This window comes from Somniosus microcephalus, chromosome 15 (genome assembly GCF_052327205.1).
Source record: "Somniosus microcephalus isolate GS21.2 chromosome 15, FLI_Smic_1.0, whole genome shotgun sequence".
Lineage (NCBI taxonomy): Eukaryota > Metazoa > Chordata > Chondrichthyes > Squaliformes > Somniosidae > Somniosus > Somniosus microcephalus.
The window spans coordinates 5,304,155-5,320,433 of NC_141001.1; the positions used below are offsets into that span (position 1 = coordinate 5,304,155).

The following is a 16,279-nucleotide window of genomic DNA, read 5'->3' on the forward strand; positions in this document are numbered from 1 at the left end:
GTATTGCATTCGCTGCAGTGTGACGGGATTGCAATGTCCCACTGTAATGCACTCACTGCAATGTGACAGGATTGTAATGTCTGCCTGTACTGCACTCGCTGCAGTGTGGTGGGATTGTAATGTCCGACTGTACTGCACTCGCTGCAGTTTGACGGGATTGTAATGTCCGACTGTACCACACTCGATGCAGTGTGACGGGTTTGTAATGTCCAACTGTATTGCACTCACTGCAGTGTGACGGGTTTGTAATATCCGACTGTAGTGCATTCACTGCAGTGTGACGGGTTTGTAATGCCCGACTGTACTGCACTTGCAGCAGTGTGACGGGTTTGTATTTTCTGACTGTACCACACTCGCTGCAGTGTGACAGGATTGTAATGTCCAACTGTACTGCATTTGCTGCAGTGTGACAGGTTTGTAATGTCCGACTGTACTGCATTCGCTACAGTGTGATGGGATTGTAATGTCCGACTGTACTGCACTCGCTGCAGTGTGATGGGTTTGTAATGTCCAACTGTACTGCTTTCACTGCAGTGTGACGGGTTTGTAATGTCCAACTGTATTGCACTCGCTGCAGTGTGACGGGTTTGTAATATCCGACTGTAGTGCATTCACTGCAGTGTGACGGGTTTGTAATGCCCGACTGTACTGCACTTGCAGCAGTGTGACGGGTTTGTATTTTCTGACTGTACCACACTCGCTGCAGTGTGACAGGATTGCAATGTCCAACTGTACTGCATTTGCTGCAGTGTGACAGGTTTGTAATGTCCGACTGTACTGCATTCACTGCAGTGTGATGGGATTGTAATGTCTGGCTGTACTGCACTCGCTGCACTCTGATGGGATTGTACTGTCTGCCTGTACTGCACTCGCTGCAGTGTGACGGGTTTGTAATGTCAGCCTGTACCACACTCGATGCAGTGTGATGGGTTTGTAATGTCTGACTGTACTGCACTTGCTGCAGTGTGATGGGGTTGTAATGTCCGACTGTACTGCACTCGCTGCAGTGTGACGGGTTTGTAATGTCCAACTGTACTGCATTCACTGCAGTGTGATGGGAATGTAATGTCCGGCTGTGCTGCACTCACTGCAGTGTGACAGGTTTGTAATGTCCAACTGTACTGCACTCGCTGCAGTGTGATGGCTTTGTAATGTCCGACTGTACTGCACTCGCTGCAGTGTGATGGGGTTGTAATGTCCGACTGTACTGCACTCGCTGCAGTGTGACGGGTTTGTAATGTCCAACTGTACTGCATTCACTGCAGTGTGATGGGATTGTAATGTCCGGCTGTACTGCACTCGCTGCAGTGTGATGGCTTTGTAATGTCCGACTGTACTGCACTCGCTGCAGTGTGATGGGGTTGTAATGTCCAACTGTACTGCATTCACTGCAGTGTGATGGGATTGTAATGTCCGGCTGTACTGCACTCGCTGCAGTGTGACGGGTTTGTAATGTCCAACTGTACTGCATTCACTGCAGTGTGAAGGGTTTGTCATGTCCAACTGTACTGCATTCACTGCAGTGTGACGGTTTGTAATGTCCAACTGTATTGCACTCACTGCAGTGTGACGGGTTTGTAATATCCGACTGTACTGCACTCGCTGCAGTGTGATGTGTTTGTAGTGTCCGACTGTACTGCACTCCCTGCAGTGTGACAAGTTTGTAATGTCCGACTGTACCATGCTCGCTGCAGTGTGACAGGATTGTAATGTCCAACTGTACTGCACTCGCTGCATTGTGACGGGATTGTAATGTCCAACTGTACTGCATTCGCTGCAGTGTGATGGGATTGTAATGTCCGACTGTACTGCACTCGCTGCAGTGTGATGGGATTGCAATGTCTGACTGTACTGCACTCGCTGCAATGGGACAGGATTGTAATGTTTGACTGTACTGCATTCACTGCAGTGTGATGGGATTGTAATGTCTGACTGTACTGCACTTGCTGCAGTGTGACGGGATTGTAATGTCCGACTGTACCACACTTGATGCAGTGTGACGGGATTGTAATGTCCGGCTGTACTGCACTCGCTGCAGTGTGACAGGATTGTAATGTTCGACTATACTGCACTCGATGCAGTGTGACGGGATTGTAATGTCCGACTGTACTGCACTCACTGCAGTGTGACGGGATTGTAATGTCCGACTGTACCGCACTCGCTGCAGTGTGATGGGATTGTAATGTCTGTCTGTATTGCACTTGCTGCAGGTTGACGGGATTGTAATGTCGAACTGTACAGCATTCGCTGCAGTGTGACGCGATTGTAATGTCCGACTGTACTGCACTCGCTGCACTGTGACGGGATTGTAATGTCCGCCTGTACTGCACTCGCTGCACGGTGATGGGATTGTAATGTCCGACTGTACTGCACTCGCTACTTTGTGACGGGTTTATAATGTCCGTCTGTACTGCACTCGCTGCAGTGTGACGGGATTGTAATGTCCGACTGTACTGCATTCTCTGCAGTGTGACGGGTTTGTAATGCCCAACTGTACTGCACTTGCTGCAGTGTGATGGGTTTGTAATGTCCGACTGTACTGCACTCGCTGAAGTGTGACGGGTTTGTAATGTCCGACTGTAGTGCACTCTCTGCAGTGTGACAGGATTGTAATTTCCGACTGTACTGCACTCGCTGCAGTGTGACGGGATTGTAGTGTCCGACTGTACTGCACTCGCTGCAGTGTGACGGGTTTGTAATGTCCGACTGTACTACACTCTCTGCAGTGTGACGGGTTTGTAATGTCCAACTGTACTGCACGCTCTGCAGTGTGACCGCTTTGTAATGTCCAACTGTACTGTACTCGCTGCAGTGTGACGGGATTGTAATGTCCGACTGTACTGCACTCTCTGCAGTGTGACGGGATTGTAAAGTCCAACTGTACTGCACTCTCTGCAGTGTGACGGGTTTGTAATGTCCGACTGTACTGCACTCTCTGCAGGGTGACGGGTTTGTAATGTCCGACTGTACTGCACTCTCTGCAGTGTGACGGGTTTGTAATGTCTGACTGTACTGCATTCTCTGCAGTGATGGGATTGTAATGTCCGACTGTACTGCACTCGCTGCAGTGTGATGGGTTTGTAATGTCCAACTGTACTGCACTCGCTGCAGTGTGATGGGTTTGTAATCTCCGACTGTATTGCATTCGCTGCAGTGTGACGGGTTTGTAATGTCTGACTGTACTGCACTTGCTACAGTGTAACGGGATTGTAATGTCCAACTGTACCGCACATGCTGCAGTGTAACGGGATTGTAATGACCGAATGTACTGTAATCACTGCAGAGTGACGGGATTGTAATGTCCGACTGTACTGCATTTGCTGCAGTGTGACAGGCTTGTAATATCCGACTGTACCGCACTCACTGCAGTGTGACGGGATTGTAATTTCCGACTGTATTGCATGCGATGCAGTGTGACGGGATTGTAAAGTCCGATTATACTGCACTCGCTGCAGTGTGACGGGTTTGTAATGTCCGACTGTACTGCACTTGCTGCAGTGTGATGGGATTGTAATGTCCGGCTGTGCTGCACTCGCTGCAGTGTGACGGGTTTGTAATGTCTGACTGTACTGCACTCGCTGCAGTGTGACGGCTTTGTAATGTCCGACTGTACTGCACTCGCTGCAGTGTGACGGGTTTGTAATGTCCAACTGTACTGCATTCACTGCAGTGTGACGGGTTTGTAATGTCCAACTGTACTGCATTCGCTGCAGTGTGACGGGTTTGTAATGTCCAACTGTACTGCATTCACTGCAGTGTGACGGGTTTGTAATGTCCGACTGTACTGCACTCCCTGCTGTGTGACGGGTTTGTAATGTCCGACTGTACTACACTCGCTGCAGTTTGACAGGATTGTAATGCCCAACTGTACTGCATTCGCTGCAGTGTGACGGGATTGTAATGTCCAACTGTATTGCACTCGCTGCAGTGCGACGGGTTTGTAATATCCGACTGTACTGCATTCACTGCAGTGTGACGGGTTTGTAATGCCCGACTCTACTGCACTCGCTGCAGTGTGATGGGTTTGTAATGTCCAACTGTACTGCACTCGCTGCAGTGTGACGGGTTTGTAATGTCCAACTGTACTGCACTCGCTGCAGTGTGACGGGTTTGTAATGTCCGACTGTAGTGCACTCTCTGCAGTGTGACAGGATTGTAATTTCCGACTGTACTGCACTCGCTGCAGTGTGACGGGATTGTAGTGTCCAACTGTACTGCACTCGCTGCAGTGTGATGGGTTTGTAATGTCCGACTGTACTACACTCTCTGCAGTGTGACGGGTTTGTAATGTCCAACTGTACTGCACGCTCTGCAGTGTGACCGCTTTGTAATGTCCAACTGTACTGTACTCGCTGCAGTGTGACGGGATTGTAATGTCCGACTGTACTGCACTCTCTGCAGTGTGACGGGATTGTAAAGTCCAACTGTACTGCACTCTCTGCAGTGTGACGGGTTTGTAATGTCCGACTGTACTGCATTCTCTGCAGGGTGACGGGTTTGTAATGTCCGACTGTACTGCACTCTCTGCAGTGTGACGGGTTTGTAATGTCTGACTGTACTGCATTCTCTGCAGTGATGGGATTGTAATGTCCGACTGTACTGCACTCGCTGCAGTGTGATGGGTTTGTAATGTCCAACTGTACTGCACTCGCTGCAGTGTGATGGGTTTGTAATCTCCGACTGTATTGCATTCGCTGCAGTGTGACGGGTTTGTAATGTCTGACTGTACTGCACTTGCTACAGTGTAACGGGATTGTAATGTCCAACTGTACCGCACATGCTGCAGTGTAACGGGATTGTAATGACCGAATGTACTGTACTCACTGCAGAGTGACGGGATTGTAATGTCCGACTGTACTGCATTTGCTGCAGTGTGACAGGCTTGTAATATCCGACTGTACCGCACTCGCTGCAGTGTGACGGGATTGTAATTTCCGACTGTATTGCATGCGATGCAGTGTGACGGGATTGTAAAGTCCGATTATACTGCACTCGCTGCAGTGTGACGGGTTTGTAATGTCCGACTGTACTGCACTTGCTGCAGTGTGATGGGATTGTAATGTCCGGCTGTGCTGCACTCGCTGCAGTGTGACGGGTTTGTAATGTCTGACTGTACTGCACTCGCTGCAGTGTGACGGCTTTGTAATGTCCGACTGTACTGCACTCGCTGCAGTGTGACGGGTTTGTAATGTCCAACTGTACTGCATTCACTGCAGTGTGACGGGTTTGTAATGTCCAACTGTACTGCATTCGCTGCAGTGTGACGGGTTTGTAATGTCCAACTGTACTGCATTCACTGCAGTGTGACGGGTTTGTAATGTCCGACTGTACTGCACTCCCTGCTGTGTGACGGGTTTGTAATGTCCGACTGTACTACACTCGCTGCAGTTTGACAGGATTGTAATGCCCAACTGTACTGCATTCGCTGCAGTGTGACGGGATTGTAATGTCCAACTGTATTGCACTCGCTGCAGTGCGACGGGTTTGTAATATCCGACTGTACTGCATTCACTGCAGTGTGACGGGTTTGTAATGCCCGACTCTACTGCACTCGCTGCAGTGTGACGGGTTTGTAATGTCCAACTGTACTGCACTCGCTGCAGTGTGACGGGATTGTAATGTCCGACTGTACTGCATTCGCTGCAGTGTGACGGGATTGCAATGACCGACTGCAATGCACTCGCTGCAATGTGGCAGGATTGTAATGTCTGCCTGTACTGCACTCGCTGCAGTGTGACGGGGTTGTAATGTCCAACTGTACTGCACTCGCTGCAGTGTGACGGCTTTGTAATGTCCAACTGTGCTGCACTCGCTACAGTGTGATGGGATTGTAATGTCCAACTGTACTGCACTCGCTGCAGTGTGACGGGTTTGTAATGTCCAACTGTACTGCATTCACTGCAGTGTGACGGGTTTGTAATGTCCAACTGTATTGCACTCGCTGCAGTGTGATGGGTTTGTAATATCCGACTGTACTGCATTCACTGCAGTGTGACGGGTTTGGAGTGCCCGACTGTACTACACTCGCTGCAGTGTGATGGGTTTGTAGTGTCCGACTGTACTGCACTCGCTGCAGTGTGATGGGATTGTAATGTCCGGCTGTGCTGCACTCGCTGCAGAGTGGCGGGTTTGTAATGTCTGACTGTACTGCACTCGCTGCAGTGTGATGGCTTTGTAATGTCCGACTGTACTGCACTCGCTGCAGTGTGATGGGATTGTAATGTCCGACTGTACTGCACTCGCTGCAGTGTGACGAGTTTGTAATGTCCAACTGTACTGCATTCACTGCAGTGTGACGGGTTTGTAATGTCCAACTGTACTGCATTCACTGCAGTGTGACGGGTTTGTAATGTCCGACTGTACCACATTCGCTGCAGTGTGACAGGATTGTAATGCCCAACTGTACTGCACTCGATGATGTGTGATGGGATTGTAATGTCCGACTGTACTGCACTCGCTGCAGTGGGACGGGTTTGTAATGTCCAACTGTACTGCATTCACTGCAGTGTGACGGGTTTGTAATGTCCGACTGTACTGCACTCCCTGCAGTGTGACGGGTTTGTAATGTCCGACTGTACTGCACTCGCTGCAGTTTGACGGGATTGTAATGTCCAACTGTACCACACTCGATGCAGTGTGATGGGTTTGTAATGTCCGGCTGTGCTGCACTCACTGCAGTGTGACGGGTTTGTAATGTCCAACTGTATTGCACTCGCTGCATTGTGACGGGTTTGTAATATCCGACTGTACTGCATTCACTGCAGTGTGACGGGTTTGTAATGCCCGACTGTACAGCACTTGCTGCAGTGTGACGGGTTTGTATTGTCTGACTGTACCACATTCGCTGCAGTGTGACAGGATTGTAATGTCCAACTGTACTGCATTTGCTGCAGTGACAGGTTTTTAATGTCCGACTGTACTGCATTCACTGCAGTGTGATGGGATTGTAATGTCCAACTGTACTGCACTCGCTGCAGTGTGATGGGATTGCAATGTCCGACTGTACTGCACTCGCTGCAATGTGACAGGATTGCAATGTTTGACTGTACTGCATTCGGTGCAGTGTGACGTGATTGTAATGTCCGACTGTACTGTACTCAGTGCAGGGTGACGGTATTGTAATGTCCAACTTTACTGCATTCACTGCAGTGTGACGTGATTGTAATGTCTGGCTGTACTGCACTCGCTGCAGTGTGACGGGTTTGTAATGTCAGCCTGTACCAGACTCGATGCAGTGTGACGGGTTTGTAATGTCCGACTGTACTGCACTCGCTGCAGTGCGACAGGTTTGTAATGTCCAACTGTACTGCACTCGCTGCAGTGTGATGGCTTTGTAATGTCCGACTGTACTGCACTCACTGCAGTGTGATGGGGTTGTAATGTTCGACTGTACTGCACTCGCTGCAGTGTGACAGGTTTGTAATGTCCAACTGTACTGCATTCACTGCAGTGTGAAGGGTTTGTCATGTCCAACTGCACTGCATTCACTGCAGTGTGATGGTTTGTAATGTCCAACTGTATTGCACTCACTGCAGTGTGACGGGTTTGTAATATCCGACTGTATTGCATTCACTGCAGTGTGATGGGTTTGTAATGCCCGACTGTACTGCACTCGCTGCAGTGTGATGTGTTTGTAGTGTCCGACTGTACCTTGCTCGCTGCAGTGTGACAGGATTGTAATATCCAACTGTACTGCACTCGCTGCAGTGTGACGGGATTGTAATGTCCAACTGTACTGCATTCGCTGCAGTGTGACGGGTTTGTAATGTCCAACTGTACTGCATTCGCTGCAGTGTGATGGGATTGTAATGTCCGACTGTACTGCACTCGCTGCAGCGTGATGGGATTGCAATGTCCGACTGTACTGCACTCGCTGCAATGTGACAGGATTGTAATGTCCAACTGTACTGCATTCGCTGCAGTGTGATGGGATTGTAATGTCCGACTGTACTGCACTCGCTGCAGTGTGATGGGATTGCAATGTCCGACTGTACTGCACTCGCTGCAATGTGACAGGATTGTAATGTTTGACTGTACTGCATTCACTGCAGTGTGACGGGATTGTAATGTCTGACTGTACTGTACTCGCTGCAGTTTGACGGGATTGTAATGTCCGACTGTGCCACACTCGATGCAGTGTGACAGGACTGTAATGTCCAACTGTATTGCACTCGCTGCAGTGAGACGGGTTTGTAATATCCGACTGTACTGCATTCACTGCAGTGTGACGGGTTTGTAATGCCCGACTGTACAGCACTTGCTGCAGTGTGACGGGTTTGTATTGTCTGACTGTACCACACTCGCTGCAGTGTGACAGGATTGTAATGTCCAGCTGTACTGCATTTGCTGCAGTGACAGGTTTTTAATGTCCGGCTGTACTGCATTCACTGCAGTGTGATGGCATTGTAATGTCCGACTGTACTGCACTCGCTGCAGTGTGATGGGATTGCAATGTCCGACTGTACTGCACTCGCTGCAATGTGACAGGATTGCAATGTTTGACTGTACTGCATTCGGTGCAGTGTGACGTGATTGTAATGTCCGACTGTACTGTACTCAGTGCAGGGTGACGGGATTGTAATGTCCAACTTTACTGCATTCACTGCAGTGTGACGTGATTGTAATGTCTGGCTGTACTGCACTCGCTGCAGTGTGACGGGTTTGTAATGTCAGCCTGTACCACACTCGATGCAGTGTGACGGGTTTGTAATGTCCAACTGTACTGCACTTGCTGCAGTGTGATGGGATTGTAATGTCCAACTGTACTGCACTCGCTGCAGTGTGATGGCTTTGTAATGTCCGACTGTACTGCACTCACTGCAGTGTGATGGGGTTGTAATGTTCGACTGTACTGCACTCGCTGCAGTGTGACGGGTTTGTAATGTCCAACTGTACTGCATTCACTGCAGTGTGAAGGGTTTGTCATGTCCAACTGCACTGCATTCACTGCAGTGTGATGGTTTGTAATGTCCAACTGTATTGCACTCACTGCAGTGTGACGGGTTTGTAATATCCGACTGTACTGCATTCACTGCAGTGTGATGGGTTTGTAATGCCCGACTGTACTGCACTCGCTGCAGTGTGATGTGTTTGTAGTGTCCGACTGTACCATGCTCGCTGCAGTGTGACAGGATTGTAATATCCAACTGTACTGCACTCGCTGCAGTGTGACGGGATTGTAATGTCCAACTGTACTGCATTCGCTGCAGTGTGACGGGTTTGTAATGTCCAACTGTACTGCATTCGCTGCAGTGTGATAGGATTGTAATGTTTGACTGTACTGCATTCGCTGCAGTGTGACGGGATTGTAATGTCTGACTGTACTGTACTCGCTGCAGTTTGACGGGATTGTAATGTCCGACTGTGCCACACTCGATGCAGTGTGACGGGATTGTAATGTCTGGCTGTACTGCACTCGCTGCAGTGTGACAGGATTGTAATGTCCGACTGTACTGCACTCGATGCAGTGTGACGGGATTGTAATGTCCGACTGTACTGCACTCACTGCAGTGTGACGGGATTGTAATGTCCGACTGTACCGCACTCGCTGCAATGTGATGGGATTGTAATGTCTGTCTGTACTGCACTTGCTGCAGGGTGACGGGATTGTAATGTCCGACTATACTGCACTCGCTGCACTGTGACGGGATTGTAATGTCCGCCTGTACTGCACTCGCTGCAGGGTGATGGGATTGTAATGTCCGACTGTACTGCACTCGCTACAGTGTGACGGGTTTATAATGTCCGTCTGTACTGCACTCGCTGCAGTGTGACAGGATTGTAATGTCCGACTGTACTGCACTCGATGCAGTGTGACGGGATTGTAATGTCCGACAGTACTGCATTCACTGCAGTGTGACGGGATTGTAATGTCCGACTGTACTACACTTGCTGCATTGTGACGGGATTGTAATGTCTGACTGTATTGCATTCGCTGCAGTGTGATGGGTTTGTAATGTCCGTCTGCACTGCACTCGCTGAAGTGTGACTGTACTGCAGTCGCTGCAGTGTGACGGGATTGTAATGTCCGACTGTACTGCAGTCGCTGCAGTGTGACGGGATTGTAATGTCCGACTGTACTGCAGTCGCTGCAGTGTGATGGGATTGTAATGTCCGACTGTACTGCAGTCGCTGCAGTGTGATGGGATTGTAATGTCCGACTGTACTGCAGTCGCTGCAGTGTGATGGGATTGTAAGGTCCGACTGTACTGCAGTCGCTGCAGTGTGATGGGATTGTAATGTCCGACTGTACTGCAGTCGCTGCAGTGTGATGGGATTGTAAGGTCTGACTGTACTGTGCCTCTTACCATTTGACCAGAGCTCCTTCCTCAGACACCTCGAGTTCAAACTCCACTCGCTCGCCCACCATCACCATCTGATCCTCCAAGGGCCGAATTATGACCACTGGGGGCTCTGTCAGAAGAAAGGGCAGGGGGTCAGCATGGACACAGACAGACCCTCCCCCACTGCAGACGGCCACTCCCCCTCCGCACAGGGCCCCTTCCCCATCATACATGGCCCCTCCCCCTCCACACATGGCACCTCCCCCTCCAGCTCTGCACACTCCCCCTCCGCACCCCCCCCCCACCGCACACGGCCCCTCCCCCTCCGCACACGGCCCCTCCCCCTCCGCACACGGCCCCTCCCCCTCCGCACACAGCCCCGCCCCCTCCGCACACGGCCCCGCCCCCTCCGCACACGGCCCGCCCCCTCCGCACACGGCCCCGCCCCCTCCGCACACGGCCCGCCCCCTCCGCACACGGCCCCGCCCCCTCCGCACACGGCCCCGCCCCCTCCGCACACGGCCCCGCCCCCTCCGCACACGGCCCCGCCCCCTCCGCACACGGCCCCTCCCACTCCGCACACGGCCCCTCCCTCACCACACACAGCCACTCCCCCACGGCCCCCCTCCGCACATGGCCCCTGCCCCTCCGTGCACGCCCCCTCCCCCCTCTGCATGCAGCCCCTCCCCCACGCCCCCCCTCCGCACACGGCCCCTCCCCCGCCGCACACAGCCCTTCCCCCTCCGCACACGGCCCCTCCCCCACCGCACATGGGCCCCTCCCCCTCCCACACAACCCCTCCCCCTCCCACACAGTCCCTCCTCCTCCAACACAGCCCCTCCCCCACCGTACACGGCCCCTCCCCCACTGCACACAGCCCCTCCCCCACTGCATAAAGGACTGATATCAGAGAGGGCGGGGTAAGGTCAAGCTCGGAGGCCAGGTCAAGGTCGGAGGTCAGGTCAAAGTTGGGTTGGTTCAGGGCGAGGTCGGGTTGGTTCCGGGCGAGGTCGGGTTGGTTCAGGGCAAGGTCGGGTTTGTTCAGGGCGAGGTCGGGTTGGTTCAGGGCGAGGTCGGGTTGGTTCAGGGCAAGGTCGGGTTGGTTCAGGGCAAGGTCGGGGTTGGTTCAGGGCAAGGTCGGGATGGTTCAGGGCGAGGTCGGGTCATGGTCGGGGGCATGTCAAGGGCGGGCCAGCGGCAGGGTCGGGGAAACACAGTTGGGCTCGGGCCTCGGGGTGATGTCAGTGTCGAGTCGGGCTCGATTCCTGCCGTTTCTCGATACCTCGGACGAAGAGCTCAGTGAAGCTCTTCTCGTCTCCAACCACACACTGATAGGCTGCATCATCCACCAGCGAGCAGTGGTTGATGGTCAGAACTCGCTTGTTCCCAATATTTTCAAAGATGTACCTGCAGAAAGAAACGAGATTGGTCCGTGAAAACATCCCTGTCCCCACACAGAGACTACACCCCCTCCCACACCCCGAGTCCCCACCACACCCCGAGTCCCCCCCACACCCCCGAGTCCCCCCCCACACCCCGACTCCCCAACCCCGACACCCCCGACTCCCCAACCCCCGACTCCCCCACCACACCCCGACTCCCCCAACCCCCGACTCCCCACCCCCCCCACCCCGACTCCCCACCACACCCCGACTCCCCAACCCCGACTCCCCACCCCCCCACCCCCGACTCCCCACCACACCCCGAGTCCCCCCCACACCCCGACTCCCCAACCCCGACTCCCCACCCCCCCACCCCGACTCCCCACCACACCCCGACTCCCCAACCCCGACTCCCCACCCCCCCACCCCGACTCCCCACCACACCCCGACTCCCCAACCCCGACTCCCCACCCCCCCCACCCCGACTCCCCACCACACCCCGACTCCCCAACCCCGACTCCCCCCCCGCACCCGACTCCCCCCCCGCACCCGACTCCCCCCCCGCACCCGACTCCCCCCCGCACCCGACTCCCCCCCCACACCCCGACCCCCCCCCACCCCGACTCCCCACCACACCCCGAGTCCCCCCCCACACCCCGACTCCCCAACCCCGACTCCCCCACCCCCCCACCCCGACTCCCCCACCCCCCCCACCCCCGACTCCCCACCACACCCCGAGTCCCCCCCCACACCCCGACTGTCCCCCCCACCCCGACTCCCCACCACACCCCGAGTCCCCCCCACACCCCCGACTCCCCACCACACCCCGAGTCCCCCCCCACACCCCGACTCCCCCCCCGCACCCGACTCCCCCCCCCGCACCCGACTCCCCACCACACCCCGAGTCCCCCCCACACCCCGAGTCCCCCCCCACACCCCGAGTCCCCCCCACACCCCGAGTCCCCACCCACACCCCGAGTCCCCCCCACGACACCCCCGAGTCCCCCCCACACCCCGAGTCCCCACCCACACCCCGAGTCCCCCCCACACCCCCCGACTCCCCCAACCCCGACACCCCGACTCCCCAACCCCCACACCCCGACTCCCCTCCCACACCCCGACTCCCCCCCCGCACCCGACTCCCCCCCGCACCCCGACTCCCCCCCCGCACCCGACTCCCCCCCCGCACCCGACTCCCCACCACACCCCGAGTCCCCCCACACCCCGACTCCCCAACCCCCCCACCCCGACTCCCCCCCCCACACCCCGACTCCCCAACCCCCCCACCCCGACTCCCCCCCCGCACCCGACTCCCCCCCCGCACCCGACTCCCCCCCGCACCCGACTCCCCCCCCGCACCCGACTCCCCACCACACCCCCGAGTCCCCCCCACACCCCGACTCCCCAACCCCCGACTCCCCACCCCCCCACCCCGACTCCCCCACCACACCCTGACTGTCCCCCACACCCCGACTCCCCACCACACCCCGAGTCCCCCCCCACACCCCGACTCCCCACCACACCCCCGAGTCCCCCCCCACACCCCCGACTCCCCCAACCCCGACTCCCCACCCCCCCCACCCGAACTCCCCACCACACCCTGACTGTCCCCCACACCCCGACTCCCCACCACACCCCCGAGTCCCCCCCCACACCCCGACTCCCCCACCACACCCCGAGTCCCCCCCACACCCCGACTCCCCAACCCCGACTCCCCACCCCCCCACCCCGACTCCCCCACCACACCCTGACTGTCCCCCCACACCCCGACTGTCCCCCACACCCCGACTCCCCCCCACACCCCGACTCCCCCACCCCGACTCCCCACCCCCCCCACCCCGACTCCCCACCCCCCCCCACCCCCGACTCCCCCCACCCCGACTCCCCCCCCACACCCCGACTCCCCACCCCCCCCACCCCGACTCCCCACCACACCCTGACTGTCCCCCCACACCCCGACTGTCCCCCCACACCCCGACTCCCCCCCCCACACCCCGACTCCCCCCACCCCGACTCCCCACCCCCCCCACCCCGACTCCCCACCCCCCCCACCCCCGACTCCCCACCCCCCCCACCCCGACTCCCCCACCCCGACTCCCCCCCCACACCCCGACTCCCCCCCCACACCCCCGACTCCCCACCACACCCCGAGTCCCCCCCACACCCCGGCTCCCCCAACCCCGACTCCCCACCCCCCCCCACCCCGACTGTCCCCCCCACACCCCCGACTGTCCCCCCACACCCCGAGTCCCCCCCCCACACCCCGACTCCCCCCCACACCCCGAGTCCCCCCCCACACCCCGACTGTCCCCCCCACACCCCGACTGTCCCCCCCCACACCCCGAGTCCCCCCCACACCCCGACTCCCCCCCCACACCCCGAGTCCCCCCCCACACCCCGACTGTCCCCCCCACACCCCGACTGTCCCCCCACACCCCGAGTCCCCCCCACACCCCGACTGTCCCCCCCACACCCCGACTGTCCCCCCCACACCCCGAGTCCCCCCCACACCCCCGACTGTCCCCCCACACCCCGACTGTCCCCCCCACACCCCGAGTCCCCACCACACCCTGACTGTCCCCCCACACCCCGACTGTCCCCCCCACACCCCGAGTCCCCCCCACACCCCCGACTGTCCCCCCACACCCCGACTGTCCCCCCCACACCCCGAGTCCCCCCCCACACCCCGACTCCCCCAACCCCGACTCCCCACCACACCCTGACTGTCCCCCCACACCCCGACTGTCCCCCACACCCCGACTCCCCCACCACAACCTGACTGTCCCCCCACACCCCGACTGTCCCCCCCACACCCCGAGTCCCCCCCCACACCCCGACTCCCCAACCCCGACTCCCCACCCCCCCCACCCCGACTCCCCACCACACCCTGACTGTCCCCCACACCCCGACTGTCCCCCCACACCCCGACTCCCCCCCACACCCCGACTCCCCAACCCCGACACCCCGACTCCCCACCCTCCAACCCCCACACCCCGACTCCCCCCACACACCCGACTCCCCCCCCACACCGGACTCCCCCCCCGCACCCCGACTCCCCCCCCGCACCCCGACTCCCCCCCCCGCACCCGACTCCCCCCCCGCACCCGACTCCCCCCCCGCACCCCGGACTCCCCCCCCACACCGGACTCCCCCCCCCGCACCCCGACTCCCCCCCCCCCGCCACCCCCGACTCCCCCCCCCGCACCCGACTCCCCCCCCCGCACCCGACTCCCCCCCCCGCACCCGACTCCCCCCCGCACACCCGGACTCCCCCCCCGCACCCCGACTCCCCCCCCCCGCACCCCGGACTCCCCCCCCGCACCCGACTCCCCCCCGCACCCGACTCCCCCCCCGCACCCGACTCCCCCCCCCGCACCCGACTCCCCCCCCGCACCGGACTCCCCCCCCCGCACCCCGACTCCCCCCCCGCACCCCGACTCCCCCCCCCGCACCCCGACTCCCCCCCCCGCACCCGACTCCCCCCCGCACCCGACTCCCCCCCCGCACCCGACTCCCCCCCCCGCACCCGACTCCCCCCCCGCACCCGACTCCCCCCCCGCACCCGACTCCCCCCCCGCACCCGACTCCCCCCCCGCACCCGACTCCCCCCCCGCACCCGACTCCCCCCCGCACCCCGAGTCCCCCCCCACACCCCGACTCCCCAACCCCGACTCCCCACCACACCCTGACTGTCCCCCACACCCCGACTGTCCCCCCCACACCCCGACTCCCCCCCCACACCCCGACTGTCCCCCCACACCCCGACTCCCCCCCCACACCCCGACTCCCCCAACCCCGACACCCCGGACTCCCCCACCACACCCCGACTCCCCCCCCACACCCCGACTCCCCAACCCCGACACCCCGACTCCCCCACCCTCCAACCCCCACACCCCGACTCCCCCCACACACCCGACTCCCCCCCCCGCACCGGACTCCCCCCCCCGCACCCCGACTCCCCCCCCGCACCCGACTCCCCCCCCGCACCCGACTCCCCCCCCGCACCCGACTCCCCCCCCGCACCCGACTCCCCCCCCGCACCCCGACTCCCCCCCCCGCACCCGACTCCCCCCCCGCACCCGACTCCCCCCCCCGCACCCGGACTCCCCCCCCCGCACCCCGACTCCCCCCCCCGCACCCGACTCCCCCCCCCGCACCCGACTCCCCCCCCGCACCCGACTCCCCCCCCGCACCCGACTCCCCCCCCGCACCCGACTCCCCCCCCCGCACCCGACTCCCCCCCCGCACCCGACTCCCCCCCCGCACCCGACTCCCCCCCGCACCCCGACTCCCCCCCCACACCCCGACTCCCCCCCCCCGCACCCCGACTCCCCCCCCCCGCACCCCGACTCCCCCCCGCACCCGACTCCCCCCCGCACCCCGACTCCCCCCCCCGCACCCGACTCCCCCCCCCCGCACCCCGACTCCCCCCCCGCACCCGACTCCCCCCCGCACCCGACTCCCCCCCCACACCCGACTCCCCCCCGCACCCGACTCCCAACCCCCGACACCCCGACTCCCCCACCCTCCACCCCCACACCCCGACTCCCCCCCCGACACCCGACTCCCCCCCCCGCACCCCGACTCCCCCCCCGCACCCCGACTCCCCCCCGC

General features: G+C 59.2%; 1 protein-coding gene across 1 annotated transcript in view; it reads right to left on the reverse strand.

Annotated features, from left to right (window-relative positions):
- Nucleotides 1-11,728, reverse strand: part of LOC147106511 (myosin-binding protein C, cardiac-type-like) — a 191,436-nt gene extending 179,708 nt beyond the window's left edge. The window contains exons 1-2 of the mRNA XM_086007469.1: nucleotides 11,566-11,728; nucleotides 10,308-10,413 (exon numbers count right to left, since the gene is read on the reverse strand). Of these exons, the coding sequence (XP_085863595.1) occupies nucleotides 10,308-10,413; nucleotides 11,566-11,725 (266 nt within the window). The 5' untranslated portion in view covers nucleotides 11,726-11,728. The remainder of the gene's footprint in view (nucleotides 1-10,307; nucleotides 10,414-11,565) is intronic.
- Between the last annotated feature and the right edge of the window lie 4,551 nt (nucleotides 11,729-16,279).